We start from the raw sequence: 21752 nt of genomic DNA, 5'->3' as shown, positions 1-21752 counted from the left end.
ATGTAGGAGACAAAAAATACAATTATACTGTCCATAGTCTTTTGTTGAAAACAATGTTCGTTATTAATCTGGATTAATCCTGGCAAGAAGGGTTACACTGAGACAAACTGGATATTGGAATTGGATATTGGAATTGGATATCGGAATTGGATATTGGAATTGGATATTGGAATTGGATATTGGAATTGGATATTAGACACCACCTCAGAACAAATTGTTCTGTTCATCATATTGTTCAATATCTCATCTGTGCTGGTTAGTGGCACAGATGCATGAATGCATATGATTTGTCTCTTGCAATACTGATAATGTAAGTGAGATAGATGCTCGTGTGTGCTGACTCTGTCTCTCACACCCTCAGCTCCACAGAGCACTTTCCCTGCTGTGTGTGAACACATTGTGTTTGCCATGGTCAGGCCTCACTGTGACCTTTCACCCCTGCGGTAGAGACAGGAAGCCCTGATCGTCCTGCTGGTTGCTCTGTGTCACTGTAGAGCCCCACATGACCGCCATCCTCACGGGGCAGAGTTGCAGCGGATGCCCTCACCTCTGCTTGGCCTCATGTTGATGTGGGCAGCTGATCACTAGCTGCTGCTGTTCAGGGGACTTTCAGCCTGTTCATTTTTACAGCTCTTACCTACACAATTAAGACTTCAGCATCCTCTCCATATTTTTTGGACCTTGATCCCACAAAACTTGATCAGAGCGGTGTCCTATTCTGTGCCAGACTATTCATCTAAGAAACATAGCAAAACTAAGACGCGCGTCGTCTCTGCGAGATGGAAAAAAATGAGTCCATTTCTCTATCTCCTCCAGTCTGGATGATTGCCTCACTGCTCGACCAGCAAAACAATATAGCGCAATATAACACCTGTCCCCTCCAGCTCCACATTAATAATGATACATTTTGCTGCTGTTCTGCAAAGCACTGAATGGGCGATCCCCATCATATCAGAATGAACTTTTTATGCTGCATAATCCCGCTGAACCCTCACGCTCTCAGGCAGCTGGCTACCTGCTCCTCCCAAAAACTTCACAAGTTAAAACAGACACAGGGTTTGGACACTGAGCCCTGGCAGTTTTGATTGACTTGCCTCATCATGTGTGGGACTCAGACAAACAGTATGTACTGTACGTGAATATCGCAGTATCATCTCATTGCAACACCATCCTCAACAAGATTCCTTATTGGAGCAGAAGCATTATTTGATACTACGTACAGTGGAAGCCCTGGACCAAACCACTGCAGCGGGTAATTGGTGTCATTAGGCTCTTCAGTCTGTTGTTTTGTCATGCACTTAACCTTTGACACTGTGTGCACTGTGGTTTACATGGCCCTCCTTCTGAGTGCTGTCTGTGTGTTAGTGTGGCAACCTGCATCATCCCTTTGCCTCACCCTGTGTGTGTGACACTGTGTGTCTGTGAGTGTGGAACACTCTGTGTGTGTTACTGTGTGTCTGTGAGTGTGGAACACTCTGTGAGTGTTACTGTGTGTCTGTGAGTGTGGAACACTCTGTGTGTGTTACTGTGTGTCTGTGAGTGTGGAACACTCTGTGTGTGTTACTGTGTGTCTGTGAGTGTGGAACACTCTGTGAGTGTTACTGTGTGTCTGTGAGTGTGGCACTCTGTGTGTGTGACACTGTGTGTCTGTGTGTGACACTGTGTGTCTGTGAGTGTGGAACACTCTGTGTGTGTTACTGTGTGTCTGTGAGTGTTACTGTGTGTCTGTGAGTGTGGAACACTCTGTGTGTGACACTGTGTGTCTGTGAGTGTGGAACACTCTGTGTGTGTTACTGTGTGTCTGTGAGTGTGGAACACTCTGTATGTGACACTGTGTGTCTGTGAGTGTGGAACACTCTGTGTGTGTTACTGTGTGTCTGTGAGTGTGGAACACTCTGTGTGTGACACTGTGTGTCTGTGAGTGTGGCACACTCTGTGAGTGTTACTGTGTGTCTGTGAGTGAGAATAGTGCCGAATGCTGCTTCCTACTCTCACTGTTTCTCCCCCGTCTCTCCCTCATGATAAGGCTGCACTGAGACTATGTGAGCAGTAGGGGGTGCTGGTGCGGTGATTGGCAGAGAGGACTTTGCTGTTCCAGAAGCTCATGACAGGGGGTCAACACTAGATGGAGCAGCTCAGGGAGGCCAGCTAGATTGCCCAGGGCTAACATTTACTTCCAGGAGGTCATTCAGTGGAAGCTCTTATCTAGCACCGACCAGTTACACACAGAAGCCCAGCGCAGATGGGGTTTCTTCAGGAGGGGTCTGTGTGTACACATCCTGTCCCCGTACTGTCGCTATACTTGCTGTATGCACTTTTGTAAGTCACTTTGGATAAAAGCGTCTGCTAAATAAATAAATGTAAATGTAAATGTGTGCTCAGCAGTGCTGTCCTAGTGGCATTGGTGTGAAGTTAGCCCAGTGAAGTCCCTTTTTTAAATCAAATGCAGGGATGCAAACTTGTCACCTTTCGGTGAAAATCACCGTTTTGAATCCAAAATAGGTCATTTGTGTGATTTGTGTAGATCCAATGAGTTTTTGAAATTGCATGCCTTAAGTTAAGAATCTGTTACAGTAGCGTTATGATAGGCTGCGTGACTGATCAGAAGGGAGAAACAAATACAGTGGAGTCTGGGGTCTATCGATAGGTGTGATGGATCCCTTCTGAGACCCATCCTCCGCTCAGCTTATTGCCTTTCTGCAGCTGGGAATGAGCCTGTACGGCCTGGGGCAGATACTGTCTCAGACAGACTCACAGAGCGCGCGAATCCCTCAGGGCACTGTGGTTTCTCCTTGCTGTGGCACTTCACAGATGGCTACAGAGAGCTGCGTGGCTGCTTTCAGCTTTTGAAGTATGAGAGCCAGCAGAGCACAGAGCTTCTGCTCAGGCAGGTTAATGAGGAGCAGCGTGGCGGAGCACAGAGCTTTCTGCTCAGGCAGGTTAATGAGGAGCAGCGTGGGGGAGCACAGAGCTTCCGCTCAGGCAGGTTAATGAGGAGCAGCGTGGGGGAGCACAGAGCTTCCGCTCAGGCAGGTTAATGAGGAGCAGCGTGGGGGAGCACAGAGCTTCTGCTCAGGCAGGTTAATGAGGAGTAGCGTGGGGGAGCTTAATGTGCTCATTTTCATGGGTGTCCTCTCCTCTGCCAGTCAACATCTGCCTTCTCCTGACTCTGCCACTTGATGGCGCTGTTGGAGACAGAGCTGCAGTGTCCAAGGACTGTTACACCCCCCCCCAACAGCGTAGGGACACTGGACATCTGGGGGCGGGGCATTTTTTTCAGTATTCAGGCAGACATGTGAAATGTTAAATTCTCTGAAATTGCATCATTAAACTTGCATAAGTTCATTTGCATACACAGCAGGGGGAGTGAGTGTGAGCCATGCACATTTATCAGTGCCTGCACCCAGACACACGCTGGTGTGCAGGCAGGTGAGCGGCCTCCTCATTCAGCAGCTTTTTATGAAATACATAGCCCCGAAATATTACGGGACCAGCCATGATTTCTGTAATCCATCCAAGGAATGAGTGTGTAGATGACTGGGCTGTCCCAAAATACGCATTTCTGTATGGATTTCTATCAAACCATCCTTCAATCAACCAAAAAAGTACTAATTTGATAAAATTTTAATGTACAACAACAAAGTATAATGACAGAGTTTGATATTCCCCCTTAGCTAAAAACTGGAAAATGCAGGGCCAGTTTGGGTGAAGGGAAAATGCCTCCTGACAGCAGGAAAATTTGGGAGAGAAATGCCACTGGAAAACAGTGGGAAATATGGGCTGCATGAAGTCTTAACTAATCTCATCTGTCCTCCTGGGCTCTCCTCTCTCTCTCCCAGGTCAGTCTGTGATGAAGTGCTGCTGGAGGCTGTCCCATCCCAAAGCTCCAGCAGGGGGCGGTGTGCGAGCCCTACCTCCATCCATGGCTGGAGTCACACAGGGTGAGAGGGGACAGGTGGAACACTTGTTGTTCCCAATTCCGTGTTGACTGACTGTGTCTCTGTCACCCTGTCATGCTCAGAAACGCCCTCAACCCCCCCACCGCTTAAACATATGTCCCATCCACCCACAGGCAGCCGTCCGCCAGCCTCTGGCTGCCATAGAAACACCTCCACTGCTCTGTGTGCACTCTGTATCTCCAGCTTAGTCTCTCTCTCCGTCTGCCCATCCTCCACCTCCGTTTGTCACTCTCCATGCCCACCCCCCACCCCTCCCTCTGAGCTCCCAGGTGAGCGGCCGCTGGATGGCTGCCGTACCCCACTCTCCCCTCCTGCTCCCGCGTGTCTCCCGGTGTGTCCTATGGCTTTTTATTCCTATGTGATGGTAGACCTGGGCTCATGTAGGGGTAGAAGCCACTAAACACACGGTGAGAGGTCAACGTGAATGGGGCCGGCATGGCTCAGTGACCCGCATCACATGACGAGGGTGGATGGGGGCAGGCTTGTGAACCGTACAGAACATGTCAGTCTATGGTAAACCACTTGTTGATGCTGCTCCAAACAGACTTGTTCAAACCCCTGTGAAATGTAGGGGTATGGATGTGTTTAGCCTTCACTCTTACCTGTATTCCTCTTCACCTCCCCAGAGAGGAGGTGTTTTCCCCCGCCCAGTGCATTTCCTCTCTGCCTCTCTGTCTTCAGTGGTTCACTGGACATTTCCATAGTAAACACCTACGGGCACTCACCAGATACCAGTTCAGCAGTAAAAATGATAAGGCAGTGAATTAATGAAACTGGAAAGTTGAACATATCATTTTAGAGAAAGCTGATTACAGTTCAAGTGCATCTTAGTGCAGTGAAACACACAAGAAACATCTGCAATGTCAGTGTGTGAGGGCAGAGGCCTGATTGGTAAGGCCCGTGTGTCGGTGTGATGGGTTTGCTGAGAGTGAGGGCTGTGTGGAAGGGCCCGTGTGTCGGTGTGATGGGTTTGCTGAGAGTGAGGGCTGTGTGGAAGGGCCCGTGTGTCGGTGTGATGGGTTTGCTGAGAGTGAGGGCTGTGTGGAAGGGCCCGTGTGTCGGTGTGATGGGTTTGCTGAGAGTGAGTGCTGTGTGGAAGGGTCCGTGTGTCGGTGTGATGGGTTCCTGAGAGTGAGGGCTGTGTGGAAGGACCTGTGTGTCGGTGTGATGAGTTTGCTGAGAGTGAGGCCTGTGTGGACTGACTTTGGAACTGTCTCACTATTAGAAGCTGTATAAAGCTCCAGCTTCTCCCCCGCTTTCCTCTGTTTCCCGGTGGTATTAAAAATCCTCACTTACGTTGCTGACAATTTTTTGTATTTAAGAAAATAAAGCAATAAAGCACTCAATACAATTTAAAACCTCAATACAATAAAACACTCAGCGTTCTCTTTGTTTCTTGGTCTCTGTTGGTTTGAGTCCAATATTCATGCACAAATGCATTCATCTAAACTCAGTGACTGAATCATACAGGAGGATCTGCTGCTACACCACACGCATGCGTGCCTCATGCACACACTGCCTCTTTCTGTGTGTCAGGTAACATGGACTACACTGTTAGCTGTAGGTGGTGATGATATTGCAGTGTGATATTGCTATCAATAATTGGAGCGTCACAGTGGTTTTTACAGCCAGCGATTTACATGAGTATATGAGCAGTCTGGCATATTTGCACACTTCAACCATTTTTTGTTTTGTATACATAAACATATACATATGCATATATATATATATATGGTCTATGTATGGTCATATATATATATATATATATATATATATATATATATATTCTGATCTGAGTTTCATCTTTGGTGAATGCTGTTGCTCTATGGAATGTTAAAACTCTGCACATACATAAAACATACGAGGTGCACATCACTTAATCATTTTCATTTTGTACAAAATTATTCTGAAGACCTGCAACACCCTCAGTGTCAGTGCAATTTCAGAAATTCATTGCAAAACATGCAATATGCACGATTATGCAAAAAACAGAAATGACCAACCTGACCTTGAAAGCTAAAATAGCAAATAAGAGCTGCTACCAATTTAAGCTATCAGAATAGAAACTAGGGACTATGTAGAGCAGAGAGGTTTTTTATTAAAAAATGTTAGATGGGTTTTCTGGTCAGCCTTTTAAAGCAAAAGAAAAAAAGTGCTTATAATTTAAAGGCCAAAAATGCTGAAGTCCAATTATACTGTTTTTTCACCAGTCTTCAGTTTGACCACTTCTAAACGTGCACATATATTTCAACTCATGATCGTTTCATCAGACTGTGTTGAAAGGAGAGAGAATAGGTTTGATCAGGAAAAAAGCTTTATTGCAGTGAAGGGAAAGAGCCCATCCTCAGAGCGCTGCCACCGGGTGAGTCCTGCTCCAGGCAGGGAGAAGGACTCGGTCAAGCCCAGTACCATCAGGCTGGTCCTCTGGCGTGGAGCCCTCACTGGTGCTGAGAGGGGCAGTAGATCCCATTCTGTGTTTCATATCCTGACCTCCCCTTAAAGCCTGGGGAGGAGTGCTTTGGCTGCATCTCTTTCAGTGAATTCACATGGTTTTGATCTCCTAGATGTTTTTCCTGCATGTCACCTGCAATTAAACACTATCTCCTGCTGAAGTTCAGAGCCGAGTACAAACACAGTGTCCGTGAGCCGTTTCGGGTGTAAACTGGGATTGGGAAGTGAGTGCCTGCTGTGTTTTTGGGGCGTCGGCCCTCACTGCACATCCCAGATCTCGCACAGCAGGGGGGTGAACTTGTGGTCGCTGGTGCGCCAGGAGAGCAGCATCTCGGCGTGGTGGTGGTTGAGCGTTCGCAGCTCGGTCAGACGGCCCAGAAGCCGGGCGAAGTGCTGGGGCTCCTGGGGGTGGTGCAGCTTGCAGAATTTCCTCAGAACCTCCAGAACTGGCTCCTGCAGCCGCTCCACCGCCTCCTGGTCCTTCACGTACGGCCGGTCTGCGGGAGCCAGCAGGGAGGGTCACCCAAGCTCAGAGCTACACAGTGCACTGCAGTGAACTTCATGTCTCATGAGCACCTTTATGCAACTTTGATATGAAAGGGTACTTCATGAACAGGACAGTCACCAGCATTTATAGTCTGTATTATAAACTCGCAGTTGTATTAAATGTATTAAACTGTTGGGAGTTTTATTTGAATTCATCATCTTGGTGATGGTGCTGATAGATTCCTAAGAAGGTGCTCTGGCAGCTATTTGATTATCTGAGAACGCAGTAACTGTGACTGCCATTCAAACTGATCTCCGATACGCCCCAGTGCAGAAGAATGTTCAGCATTATTGTGGGGCGGCAGTGTGGCATAGTGGTTAAGGAGTAGAACGCGTAACCTAAAGGTTGGCGGTCCAATTCCCCACAGGGGCACTGCTGCTATACCCTTGGGCAACGTACTTAACCCAGAATTGCCTCAGTAAATGTCCAGCTGTATAAATGGATAACATGGTAAAAATCCTGTAATTGATGCAAGTTGCTGTTGATAAGAGTATCTGCTAAAATGCCAGTAATGTAATTGTTTGGGTGGCGGGACTCACCTGGTGACAGGATGGTGACAGCGGTCAGCAGGGCGTGCTCCTCCTGCATCATCTGCAGCCCTCCGATGCTTTTATAGAAGTTAAACATGGGGGTGATGTATTCCTCAGAGATCCCTGCAACACAGGGCAACATCAGCGACTCATCTGTCCTTTCAGCTGATATGTGACGCTGCTTAGGAGCTCTTCTCTGTGCTTCAGCAGACCATGCTGAACATACATCCTTTTTCGGCAGGTTAACATTCTCATTAAGTCTTAGCAATCAGCTGAAACCACATCTAAACCTGAACAATTCATTATGAACCTCAGGGCAATACCACAGGCAGGTTTTGAAGGGAAATACTGGAGAAGCTCGGCAGCTTTTGGCTTTCGTGACCTGAAGTGATACCTCCTCAATTCTTGACGATTACAGTTTGGTTTAAGACCTGGCTACAGCACAGAGACAGCTCTCATTCAGGCTGTTAATGATATACTTTTATCTCCTCATTGCAGTTGTCTCTCTGTGCTAGTGCTCCTTGACCTGAAGGCTTTTCACTGCTTTCACCAGCTACCTGGAAAGTATGTGGCTGATTTCCAGCTGCTGCTGTTAACCTGAAAGGCTTTAAATGTGCTTGCACCTGCTCATTTTATGAGGTCATCTAATCCCTTACAATCCGCTAAGATTGCTTCTTTCACAAGAGGCAGGCGGTCGTGTGCTCAAGGAATATCAAAAAGCATATCTGCTGCTGTAGGCCTTTCACACAGAGCCCGCTGCTGCCGAATGTGAACCAAACTCTGAATCAGATGCAGAGTAATGCTGTAGGGCTTAATTCACGCTTAAATTCTTACTGTATTCATGACCTGGCCCCTGCCCTGACAAAAACATAGCTGCCCATTTCTAGGGCTCACTAGAGGTTCACCTGGGCTAAAACTCGATATTTTAACCCATCACCCTTTTTAAACAGCGAGATGTTTTACTGTCAGGGTCTAATCTGCAACTGACGCCAGTAGGCTGTACAAAGATTTATCGGATACATAACAATTACAATTATCTCTTTTTCACAGAGCAATCAGAGTTCATGTTGTGAACTGAGAGCTCTGGAAAATATATGCCTTTCCACAAAATAATTTTCAAAATCAAGTATATGCCTGAATGTATTCATTTTGACAAGCTATAATGAATAACACAAAAATGAATGAAATTATGATTTGCAGATCATTAGGAGTGAGCTGTAATGGCCCCACACTGGCTGCAGCAGCACCCATAGAGGAATACAGTGGTGCACAGTGCAGGCAGTGCCTTTCAGCGGCCGAAGGAAGGCCAGCTCTGAACCCTCTCTCAAAATATGCTTGCTTTGCACATATCTTACTGTAAAAATAAACTCCTCAAAAGTGCAGAAATTCAGACAAATATCCCCAAAAGCATTATTTCAATTTAGTTCATTAAAAAGATTGCAGCTGTATTGTAGCTGTAAATATTTCTATTTGATTAGCTTATTCTGGTATCCTTGTGCTTGGGAATGTTCTACAATAAGATCAGTTCTGGTCCTGTCTATGTAAGGGAGCACGCCTGAGACGTCTCATGTCATTTGGACCAAACACTTGGCTTATTCAGCCGGTACAGTAATGTGGTGGGTTGCCACAGTTGTCTTACTGGCTGTGTTCAAACAAATCCAGCCGCTCACACATTCCAGTCCCTCTGAATGAGAACTTCCTCGAGCACCAGTGCAAGGCTGTATCTGTGTGTGGGCTTCATTGTTTTCCGTTGGAATTTGGCATTGGAGATTTCATTGATCCACTTTCACAGTGGTGTCAAAGGGCATCTGTTTACAGCCCAGTTTTACGACAGACCATGGCCTTGAAAAGGAGCCTTGAAAAGCACAGGCAGCAGCAGAGCACACTGTTCACTGCTGTCGGTAATGCAGCCAAGCAGGGAGCCAGCGGGCCAGTCTGTATTTCACAATGTTGTTAGTGTGGGCAGGTGGATGCACTGGTCCTCTGTGACCTACCCACACCAGTGTCTGGGGTATTGATTCTCACAGTGTGTTCCGACAGATTTATGTTATTTGTTTGTGCTGGGAAACATTTAATCATTTGGAGTGCAACAGAAAAACATAACGGCTTGTAGTGATGTGTTTGCTGGGGCGTAGATGGTCTTGTTGGGTTCTTGTATGGTGGACAGCAAAACAGAGGTTATTTCTATTTCTCTCTCTCATTTTTACATGACAGTACCACAAGCAATTGGCTCATTGTTTTACCCTGCTTTCCTGTATACATCCTGTATATAATGAGGAAGCTTGCACAGTGTTCTGCAACTTACTGTGTAACACAGTGCGGAATGCACTCTCTGTGACACTGTGCTGAATGCACTCTCTGTGACGCAGTGCTGAATGCACTCTCTGTGACGCAGTGCTGAATGCACTCTCTGTGACGCAGTGCTGAATGCACTCTCTGACGCAGTGCGGAATGCACTCTCTGTGACGCAGTGCGGAATGCACTCTCTGTGACACTGTGCTGAATGCACTCTCTGTGACGCAGTGCTGAATGCACTCTCTGTGACACTGTGCTGAATGCACTCTCTGTGACGCAGTGCTGAATGCACTCTCTGTGACGCAGTGCTGAATGCACTCTCTGTGACGCAGTGCTGAATGCACTCTCTGTAACGAATGCTGGTGACTGTACCGCTTTTTCGTATCCTGTCCTCCAGCACCTCGCTGTGTCCGTGGGGACGCTTCCTGGTGAACACCTGTGCCGAGCGCAGGAACATGGCCTCCACCGCCGAGCCCTTCAGCAGAGCGATCTGGTCTTCATGGTCCAGGGCCTGGAACCCTGCAGAGAGCATCACCCACAGCTGCTCATCAGTCAGGCCCATCAGTGTGAGAATAGAAACCTGAAATAAGCACCACGCCGTGACCCTGCGACGCACTCCTCAGCACCAAGCCCTCACAACCCCGGCAGCTTCCGAGCATGAAAGCTTTATTATGGTGTCCCAGTGTTCTTGCAAAATTCTGCAGGAAATGTCTCCCTGTAAGACAACATGGCAGAACCTTGTGCTTCTCACATGTGGTCCTGTAGACTACATTCAGTTTTTTTATGTGAGCACTTTAGACAGACCCTTAAAATCTCACTAAACCTGTCTGAGCTGTGACCTGTTCTCAGTATCTACTGTAGGCCAGGAGGTCGCACAGTAAGTCCAGCGTGTGTAATTCCCTCATGAGTCTCTGGCAGTGCTCCAGGGTCAGAGTTAAAGTGCGCTCACAGATTCCTTTCCCAGCCACACCTTCCTCCCTCTGTGCGTTAGCACACGTGATCTTTACCTGAACCCCTATAAAACTAGCAAAGTACAGCTTCCTGCATGAAAGCACGAATACCTCAGCGCTGTCCAGCTACACCTTATGCTCTTTTACATGGAAGTGAAATAAATGGCACTGCATGTCCACACCCGCATCGCTGACAGAAGGACAGGAATGATACACAAGGGACAATACAGCAGAGAATGCAGCCGTACAGCAAAGCAAGAACAGAACAGCCGTTAGACAAGAGTATAACAATTAAAACATAATGCCTGGTAGTTATTCTTAAGAGCAATTTAATTTCATCATACAAGACTGAGCACAGAGCTTCACAATGATGGTTATCACGAGGGAGAAACTAGTAGTTATGCTTTCTACTCAGTGTGGAGTGACTTTCCCTATGGCTGACCCTTGATGCTCCATCTTTTCTTGCAATGCGTCTTCCTGTGTGAATTCTCGCTGATTACAGTCAGGGTGTCTTTTCGGATCTGCAGCATATTGAACACCTGTACATTCACACAGGAACTTACTGCTGCACCTTTGGCTCACAATCCATCATGCTTTCCTGCTATCTGTGCTTTGATTATCTCCCTTTGGTTCTGATGTTTTCTCTCCTGTAACAACACATGTATCTATTTTCTCTTTTCTGAACTACTGAACTCATTGTATTACATAACAGATGGAAGATTGCATAATCTAATATTGACAAAAGAATGGTTGTACATATTCATCTACAGATTGAAAAGCACCGTGGCAAGTCTCACTTTTCTTATCAGTTAAGAAACCTTGGATGGTGATCTCATTTCAACACGGGACACACCTGGAATGTTTTTGGTGAACTCCACCAAAACTTGTACGTGGCTAGTGGCCATTTCTGTTAGCAGAAGGAAGTTTTCTTCTGCGCTGAACTTCTCCTGAAGCTGGAAAGACAAACGAGAGGAAGCTTTTCAACACCTCTCCTCATTACTTACACACCATGACAGCAGGTGTTAAGCAGGTACGTAGCCGTAATTAGGGCTAAAGTGCTTCATCTATGCGTGTTTTTATTCTGCTGGACTATGAGGGGAAACAATCATTTCTGAAATATGGAGAAGAGTTATATGTGTGTTTGTTGATGTAAACACATGCATAGTAACTGGTTTAATGTTTTTGCTTGGGAAGATGCTGTGTGACATGGCAAGGCTTGGCAATACTGAGCACATGCAGGAAATCTGACCCAAACCGAAGGTCCCTCTTACATTTGCAAGCAAGAACAAGATGCTGAAACATGTAAGCCATTCCAATGATCAGGACTAAAGCAGCAACTGTTCTTAAACATTGATTTTGTACTTTTAGTCTGGATTTCGACTTTGCATCGATGGTGCTGAGCTTTTTAACTCACCAGCTGTTTGGCCATGTCCTGGGGAATGCGGTGCTTATTGTAAGCATCTAGGATATAGTTTAGGAGGGTGAGCTGGTCTGGGCTGAACTCCACTTTCTCCTGTGGAGAGAGAGGTGAGTTCAGAATCAGACTGCAATGCTCTGGCAGGCATTATTCTCAGCACTCAGCAAAGGGAGGACACCTTGGCCAGCTGGGTGGTGGAGGTGACTTGCTTGGCGTCTCCGCCGTCTCCCCCCTCTGCCTCCTCCCCCATGGACTCCTCCGCTGAGGCCTTGCTGTTCTTACGCAGCCGCTTGGACTTGCACTGGATCTCAGTGAGCAGGCCTGTGAGGGTGTACCACACACACGCTGAAAGCAGCCAGCTCTGCCAGCACCCAACAGCAACATTACAGCCATATCACCGAATCTCCCTCGATGTTATGGAATGGACTCAGCACTGGTCACCTGACAGGGCTGGCTCATTAACAGGCAGACACTCACACTCGGCCAGCATGCCCATCTCTCGGCACTTCCTGAGCCGGCACTCCTGGCACTTCCTGCGCATGTACATGTCCATCTCGCAGTTGCCCCCGCTCTTGCACTTGTACACTGCGTTCTTAGTGATGCTCCTCCTGAAGAACCCTGCAGGGAGGAAGCACAGCGCGCGTTTGTGAAGCAGCGGCTCTCACAGGGGACCTGGCTTCATCGAGACCATCCACCTAAAGTCCTCCATGGGGAGTCTCGCTTGATGGCTCAAGGCACAAGCTGCTGTGTGCCATGCCTTGCAATGCCATATGCAATGGCCAATGACTCATTCGCTGTTAAATGCGCTTTGCTTTTGTTAAAGGTCAATACCAGGTGCGCTTGATTTCTTCTGCAAAGTTACAGGGTACCAACAGAGAACCCACATAATTTCTTGGCCATGAAATTCTTTACATGCTGCGCTTCGGCTGCTTCTCTCCTATTCCTGAGCAGGGCTGTGGCTGCCACGTTGCTCTTTATTACAAATGAGCACAGCTAGCTCATGTGTCATTCTTCAGAATCTATTTTTTATACCTCCATGTTTCCTAGGCCACGAGTATGTCCTTCAAAATAGAGTCCTCTGATGATCATAAAAGTGATATTACTTAAGATCAGTATTCAGTGATGAATTGGGCAAAATGTGATTGATTAGAAACCCTGCTGGAAAGAAAGTGAGTGTACATGCTATGCCCCTAGGGCCAGGTTAATATATATTGTAGTTAAACAACACATTCTGCTCATCTATAATTAAAATACCATTGATTTTGTGTGAGTTTATGCACTTAATTGGAAATCTTGTCAGCTTGCTTAACTCAGGTTTTGGCATGTGAAGCGGAACTAGTGTGATGTTCTCCTCAGGTCCTCTGTGCTGGTGCTGTTTCTGTCATTCTGAGCATGTGCAGAGGCTCTGGTACAGGTTTGCCTTTTCAAAGCACCCCTGAGTGAGAGAGGTAACAGCTGTAGGGCACCACATATTTACAGACTCTCACCCCTGTACAGGTGGCCTCCCGTCCTTTCCCCTCCACCTCAGACCTGTGCCCCACATCACAGGCCTGCTCACCCTCAGCACTGCCCCCTAGTGGTGGAAGGAACTCCCTGACTCCCATCAGATCACTGGCCTCACTGTTCAATACCTGACCTTAGTTTATGATTATAATTAATATTAGATTTAGGTTAGGTTAAGGTTGTAAACATGAGTAAGTACCTTTTATCTGGATGCATGCTCAAGGTCACAGTGTACCTGCTGTTGGTATGCTGCACTGTAAACTTTATTGCTCTATAGGTCTCCTAGAATAAGGGAGTGTAACAAATCACTACTTTGACAAAACAATCAACAGCACCAAACCAGCATTTTCTTCATTTGAATGTAACATCTGACAATGAAAGATTGTGGTTTTAATTCCAGAGTAAATGCACATTATCAGCCTGAGGGTTGTGTTAACCCATGTCAGATCTATACTTTTTAAAAAGTTTAACCTTAAAAACCAGACATTTTGACAAAATCTTGACATATTTAGGGTTATATTCTGTATAACTATGCATTGCAAGGCGTAGGATTGATGAGTGTTAAGAGGCTGTTTTTTGCTGTTATTGTAGGGGATATTGAAAGAGAGACACTGTATCAGATCCAGTATTGATTGAGAGGGTAGCTGTACTGATTGAGGTGGTGGCTGTACTGATTGAGGGGGTAGCTGTACTGATTGAGGGGGTAGCTGTACTGATTGAGGGGGTAGCTGTACTGATTGAGGGGGTGGCTGAGGGGGTAGCTGTACTGATTGAGGGGGTAGCTGTACTGATTGAGGGTGTAGCTGTACTGATTGAGGGGGTGGCTGAGGGGGTAGCTGTACTGATTGAGGGGGTAGCTGTACTGATTGAGGGGGTGGCTGAGGGGGTAGCTGTACTGATTGAGGGGGTAGCTGTACTGATTGAGGGGGTAGCTGAGGGGGTAGCTGTACTGATTGAGGGGGTAGCCGTACTGATTGAGGGGGTAGCTGTACTGATTGAGGGGGTAGCTGTACTGATTGAGGGGGTAGCTGTACTGATTGAGGGGGTGGCTGAGGGGGTAGCTGTACTGATTGAGGGGGTAGCTGTACTGATTGAGGGGGTAGCTGTACTGATTGAGGGTGTAGCTGTACTGATTGAGGGGGTGGCTGAGGGGGTAGCTGTACTGATTGAGGGGGTAGCTGTACTGATTGAGGGGGTAGCTGAACTGATTGAGGGGGTAGCTGTACTGATTGAGGGGGTAGCTGTACTGAATGAGGGGGTAGCTGTACTGATTGAGGGGGTAGCTGTACTGATTGAGGGGGTAGCTGTACTGAATGGTGCTGGATGGTGGTCCATACCTTTGCATCCCTCGCAGGTCAGGGCATTGTAATGGTATCCAGAGGCCTTATCGCCACACACTACGCATAGCTCCTCCCCTTTCACCCTCCCAGGGTGTGGTCCCAGTCTGGGCCTCTTTCCCATTGGCACAGAGACTTCCTCTATGTCTGTGTCATAGCTGTTCTCTGTGGGCACTCTCCTCAGTTCATACATCCCAGGGGAGCCGTACCACTCCTCACTGCAGGGGGCATAGCTGTTCTGACTGGAGAAGAATGGTGGTGAGGCCATGGGCGTCTCCATGGGGGAGAACTGCATGCTGGGATAGCTGCTGAAGGGTAGTACCTCCTGGTCCTGGAGCAGTGGGTTACCCTGATCCGCCAGTAAATCTGGGTATTGGACAAGACCAAACAAAAAAGTGTTGTAGAGAGACAGAATGCAATGGAAGCATGGTCTAGATCATGGAGAGCTGTCTCTCTGTACGATGACGTTACAAGACATTACAGGTAATATTACAGATTTGAGAGAGTACTACTAATGAATTAGCAGCTAACTAGACTAGCCCCTGGACTCAAAACCACCACAACATTGTAAAGAGAACAATAATTAATAAGAATATGAAGACTAGTTGGACCTAGACATGTTCACTTAACCAGACCCAGGCTATTTTCAGGAGCAAAAATGCGCTTTTGTCCAAACAGCTGAGCAGTCATGAGGATGGCATTAATTTAATCACCTAATGTAATCCAGCCTCGTTGTCATTTAATGTCATCTACACTAATTTCCGTAATAACTGTAGAAAAAATAGATCATTTTAATTTGACTTTCATTATAGCAGCAGAACAGCAAAATTTTGTCAGCAGAACTCTGTTGACAGATTTGTAGATTAATAAAAATAATGATTCAATAAGAGTTGTTCAAAAAGGAAAGCAAGTACTGCATCAAGAAAACTGAATGTAAACACATTAAGTTTTCCTGCCCCGATTCCACTCTATGGAAATCTAATGCACTGACGCAGAACGACCGCAACTAAAGCAACTCACTTCAACTCATTCGGATATTGCTGGGTAATTCTTTGTTTTTCAATCGAGTCCCTTTAGAGAGAACAATGTCAAAATGTAGACATAGTCTGGCCCATCCAGAGGCTGTCAGTCTGTTGGATAAAGTTAGTCTTGAAAGCCCAGCGTGAGCAAAATACAAAGATATTAACTACAACCAGAAGACACAATGATATGTTTCATATATGTCTAAAAAAGGAAGTCTAAAGAGAAATCCTGACAGATGGGCCACCAGCTTACAGCTCCTTTAGACAATTTCACTAAAACCATGAATTTACCAATATGTCATGCCTAAAACACTATCTGAAATGGAATCTGTTACAGACAGTAAGGCTATACCTGATATTGTATATTAAGTAGAGATGAGAGCTGATGGAAGTCTTGGCTGATGTCACACAGAGACCCAGAGCTCTGGGCCCTGAGTGCAGTGCTGACCTCCTGAAGGCTTCTTCTGCACCATGGTCATTTCCCCCAGAGACCCTGAGGTCACACAGTCCTCCTCTCCCTGCTCTCCCTGCAGTGCTCCCACCTCAGATTCCTTATTCTCTGTGATTCCCTCTGAATTTGTAAAAAAACCTCACCTGTTCCTCACTCCTCTACCTGCTTTTACTGGAACACCTTATTACGCAGCTGAGGAGACCAAAGGTTGCCTAAATTACTGATTAACTTCCATTGCTGGCAGTAGCTGGTGCCTCCAGAGTCTTAGCAGGCAGGTTAACTGCCCCCCACCTCCATCTCCAGGCATATCATCTCCAAATGATTTTCATCTCTTCTTTGCTGCTACTGTAAGGGTTGTACTGGACAGCAGTGCACACATATATCAGTTAAAAATGCAGTTATAATTGATCTACATAATCTGCGTGAATACAAATTATGAGCTAAATATGATTATATGATTTAAATATGATTAATGAGGTAATTTACCCTACAGACCATAGGGCCTGTAACAGTACTGCAGCAATAACCAACAGTGATATTAATGAGGCATATATGTTCATACTTTGTCTCCCACAGTTCCAGCTCTCACACTGAGGGGAAAACGCACTGTAATTTAATGCCAGCTAGACTGCTGGGCACCCAGAGGCTGCATTCCTTACGTATTAATGTATGTCAGTTATAAGTTCTGAACGTTTCATTTCAACCATGTCCTGAAATATTGTGGATCAAGGCTGTGTTTAACAGTAACATAACAGTACTGCCAAGCTTAATATCCAGCAGGTGTTGCAGATCACACACTGCCATGCATGGGCACACCTGGTACAGCAAAGCACAGTACACTGGAAGAATAGCTGACTGTCTTTACACCCAGCACAGCGGAGGCAGTATGCAGCGGAGGCAGTATGCAGCGGAGGCAGTATGCAGCGGAGGCAGTATGCAGCACAGCGGAGGCAGTATGCAGCACAGCGGAGGCAGTATGCAGCGGAGGCAGTATGCAGCGGAGGCAGTATGCAGCACAGCGGAGGCAGTATGCAGCGGAGGCAGTATGCAGCGGAGGCAGTATGCAGCACAGCGGAGGCAGTATGCAGCGGAGGCAGTATGCAGCGGAGGCAGTATGCAGCACAGCGGAGGCAGTATGCAGCGGAGGCAGTATGCAGCGGAGGCAGTATGCAGCGGAGGCAGTATGCAGCACAGCGGAGGCAGTATGCAGCACAGCGGAGGCAGTATGCAGCGGAGGCAGTATGCAGCGGAGGCAGTATGCAGCACAGCGGAGGCAGTATGCAGCGGAGGCAGTATGCAGCGGAGGCAGTATGCAGCACAGCGGAGGCAGTATGCAGCGGAGGCAGTATGCAGCACAGCGGAGGCAGTATGTTTGTGCACGGAGCTCCATCAACAGTAGCACATCAAGCAGACAGACAGGTATCACTTCAGCATAGGTGTAGGACACCGATTTCGGCTTGGCTGACAACATCATCAATTAGACACTTTTGGTTCAGCCTCAGGACGGAGCTCACCGTGACCAGCTTCCAGCCAAGAGTAAAATGGCATATTTCTGCAACAGCAAACACTAACAGTGTGGCCCTTTCCAGATGGAGGCAGCTTCAGTGAGACTTCAGTGGGGCAGCCAACATCAAAGGCTGTGAATTCTGCTGCTATCACACTGCATTGTCTGCAAATTAACTTCAAAGACTGCTCTTTGATTAACTTCCAAAAGCATAAGGAGCCCAGCAAAGCATACTGTCAATATTGCATGTGCAATTCCCTGTTAAACCTTGACCAACATTGGAGCACAGCAGGGGAAAGCTTTACGAGTGGAGTCATATGATCCCTCTGTCAGCATACAGTGGAGTTATCTCTCTGTTTGGTTATCCATTCCTCGTCTTTACGCCAGTGCAGTGCTGGCAGCAGCAACAATATTACTGCAGGTGCCACACTGGCTCTCTTTATCTACCCATCTCAGTGGGAGGCTGCTTTAACCAGCTTTAACCAGCAAGCTTTAACCTGCCTTAACCAGCTGTAACCAGCCTTAACCAGCAGAATCCTGAGATGATACAGGGAAGATTCTGTATTCCTGGTTTTATTTTACTGCAGGCAGAATTATGGCAAATATTCCCACCATGCCTACTACCTGAAACTTTCAGGGCAATTCACCTGGACACATGGATAGATTACATTGTAGCTGATGTTGGGGATCCAACCAACATTTGAAAGAAATGGCTTTTTGTGTGTTGGTTAAACATAAGATTCCAAATCCTAATGTTTTTTCTCTTTGGATATATGAATTGTTATTCATGCTATTTTCATGTTTGGTTTGTGCCATTGCATGTCAGTACACAGAACTGCCCCCCAGCCTCACCTTCCAGTCTCCAGTAAGCATAAAGGTGACCCTTATTAACATAAGACCGAATTAATTGAATGGGACTCAGCTTAATTCTTATTTAATTGAATTGCGTTCTCCCTTAATGTAACCTGGTAATCCTAGTGTAAATCTCTTTTTATTTCATTTCCACCTTCATCTTCTTATTGTCCTCGCTATGTCTGTGAAAATAGTTTAAAGGCCAGCAATGTGTGATTGTCTTATTTTGTGTAGGAAATCGGTGACCACAGTAACAATAAGAGAGTGTAATGCAGGACTGCATATCCAGTGCAAAATAATTCCTCATTTTGGTCATACAAATAAATCACATCACCACATTTAATCATGATTTGCACTCAGAGTGAGGATATGATAGTGCAGACTAAGTCAGGCATGGATATCTATGGCTTAGGTAGCTTTGTCTTTCCAAAGTTTCATCAAATAAGCAATATGTTAATTAAATATGTAATACGTGAGTTAAATCAATAATAGAACACGAAAGGGGAAGCAGTGTTATATCATACAATGTATTAAACTGAAAAGAAACTAAATATGAATTCTGTTCTCAAAATAGTGATTATGTTTATGCAGAGCTTTCTGTGAGGGCTCTGATCAGTCATGTAGCACTGCTATATGAGGGCTGATGAAAGAGATACTCTCAGGAAGGTCAGTCCATCATAATGAGACCGGGGAAGGGCCTCAGAGCAGGGCGCCAGTGGGAGTCTTACCAAAGAAGTGTGAGCTCTCGGAGAGCGGGAAGCCATCGCCGGGGGGAACCTGCAGGGGCCCCGCCACGCTGATGTCAGGGACCATCCACTCGCTCATTCAGGATGCTTTCCCAGGCAGCACAGACAGAACTCCTGCCAGGAGCAGTCACATGTCAGTGAGGAGCGCCTCATCAACCAATCCCCACTCTGCCCAGTTACTCTGATCAACCAAACCCCACTCTGCTCGGTCACTCTCATCAACCAATCCCCACTGCTCAGTCACTCTCATCAACCAATCCCCACTCTGCTCGGTCACTCTCATCAACCAATCCCCACTCTGCTCGGTCACTCTGATCAACCAATCCCTACTCTGCTCAGTCACTCTCATCAACCAATCCCCACTCTGCTCGGTCACTCTCATCAACCAATCCCCACTCTGCTCGGTCACTCTGATCAACCAATCCCTACTCTGCTCAGTCACTCTCATCAACCAATCCCCACTCTGCTCGGTCACTCTCATCAACCAATCCCCACTCTGCTCGGTCACTCTGATCAACCAATCCCTACTCTGCCCAGTTACTCTGATCAACCAATCCCCACTCTGCCCAGTTACTCATCAACCAATCCCCACTCTGCTCGGTCACCCTGATCAACCAATCCCCACTCTGCCCAGTTACTCTGATCAACCAATCCCCACTCTGCCCAGTTACTCTCATCAACCAATCCGACTCTGCACAGTTCCTCCACGTGCCATATGGCTATTCAGTGGCATACATACAGTACTGCATGAGAGTTACATGACAAAGCAGGTTCTTCACCCTTTGATATCTGAATGATTTATATTTAATCCATGTTGGCCATTAAATATACAGATTTCTTTGTGATCTAAACTGTGGCATGAGGTCATCAGCACATCTGAAGGAAAGTATAAAGTTCCACACTTTAAGCTTCTCAGGATTTGTTGAACTTCACTGTTCTCAGTGTATGCAGAAACTACATTCTCAGAAGATCTGTGCTTGGTCAGCATGAGTAAAGATGTTTACACATTCACATATAACCAAGAAGTATTAAGGCCTGTCACTCAAGGTTCAAATATGCAACACATAATATAGCCTTCATTAAATTCATCTGAATACTTAAAGGAGGTGATATGCAAAATCCCATCCCAGTGTGAGTGGTGCGAGTGCTGTCATCTCAGTCACGCACATGCGTGTGTTGGTCTGCAGGTATCCAAGGCACCTGGTGAGGCTTCCTGCCTCCTGCAGTAGGACCACCTGGTCTTCAGTGACCACAGCAGCAGTGCAACATCGCATGGAATTCAGATGCCGCTGCATTAGACTGTCTTCACTCCAAAACCCCTGCGTTTGATACTGTGCCACAGTACTCCACAGTTTAACTGGAAGGTTTAATTGATCCGATTTTCATAAGTATAATTAAATCAACATTGTATAAACTGGAAACAAATAGCACAGATGAATATATATGAAGAGCAGTATATTAGTGATGTCCCTACGCTAAATACCCCCTCAGGGCTTAGTTATGCTTTTCCCTGCACCAAAATGAGGCCCACACGATAACTACAGAGACTCAAAACCAAGCGCCATTCCACATAGCATGCTGACGCACTTCACACAAACAGCTATGAGACATCGTGGGGACCACATACCCCCATGCGCCCCTCTCTAATGTAAATGTGGGAGTTTGACCGTTACCTTTTCCGGTGGTGTTCGCAGGGGCGTGTGTGCTTCTCGCCTCTCTGCTGCTCTGGATAGGTTTGACGGCGTGGTGTGTGCCAGCAAGTGCCCTGGTGCTGTCGGGGCTCCAGCAGGGCAGCTGCTGGGGAGGGGGTGATGAGCAAAGGGGACAGTAGTTACTAATTAAACTGCCCTGTTCCTCTCTGAGAGGCCATGGCTGGAGCTGCAGCAGCTCCCTAATTGGAAGATAAGCAGCCCACCCCCGCCCCCCCCCCCCCCGTGGAAGATTGTTTTCACGGGAATTCTCTCATTTCAAGCTTATCTTTTCTCAGGTAGTTCTCGATCCCTTTTTTCGCTGTCTCTTTGGTTTGAGAGCATTGATTCACCTAAGAATATTCATACACAGGCCCATTACAGCATACACAGACCAATTACTGTCAGGGGTAGACAGAGAAAGGACTCAGGTGCAGACAACAGGCAGTTAAAGACATTTTATTTACTGTGCCAAAACGCACAGGCAAAGTCATAAAACC

The 21752-nt window shown here is 46.7% G+C and overlaps 1 protein-coding gene across 1 annotated transcript; it reads right to left on the bottom strand.

Moving 5' to 3' along the window:
- Positions 1-6034: 6034 nt before the first annotated feature.
- Positions 6035-21315, bottom strand: nr1h4 (nuclear receptor subfamily 1, group H, member 4). Its single transcript, XM_036520378.1, has 10 exons — positions 21238-21315; positions 19547-19678; positions 14990-15355; positions 12627-12767; positions 12328-12470; positions 12147-12245; positions 11586-11685; positions 10155-10301; positions 7497-7610; positions 6035-6907 (listed from the first exon to the last, which is right to left on the bottom strand). Exons 2-10 carry the CDS (start codon positions 19641-19643, stop codon positions 6669-6671), a joined length of 1446 nt encoding a protein of 481 aa, XP_036376271.1. The 5' UTR covers positions 19644-19678; positions 21238-21315; the 3' UTR covers positions 6035-6668.
- Between the last annotated feature and the right edge of the window lie 437 nt (positions 21316-21752).

This window comes from Megalops cyprinoides, chromosome 25 (assembly GCF_013368585.1).
Source record: "Megalops cyprinoides isolate fMegCyp1 chromosome 25, fMegCyp1.pri, whole genome shotgun sequence".
NCBI classification, from domain to species: Eukaryota; Metazoa; Chordata; class Actinopteri; order Elopiformes; family Megalopidae; genus Megalops; species Megalops cyprinoides.
The sequence above is the reverse complement of the archived record's forward strand: the minus strand, read 5'-3'. Positions and strand labels throughout refer to the sequence as shown.

Excerpts from the sequence above, each read along its gene's own strand:
- nr1h4 (XM_036520378.1), bottom strand. The coding sequence starts at position 19,643 with ATGAGCGAGTGGATGGTCCCTGACATCAGCGTGGCGGGGCCCCTGCAG. Across the intron at positions 7,611-10,154 it reads GGACAGGATACGAAAAAGCG|GGATCTCTGAGGAATACATC; the intron begins GTACAGTCACCA and ends CCTGTGTTGCAG. Across the intron at positions 6,908-7,496 it reads TGTCACCATCCTGTCACCAG|ACCGGCCGTACGTGAAGGAC; the intron begins GTGAGTCCCGCC and ends TGGCTCCCGCAG.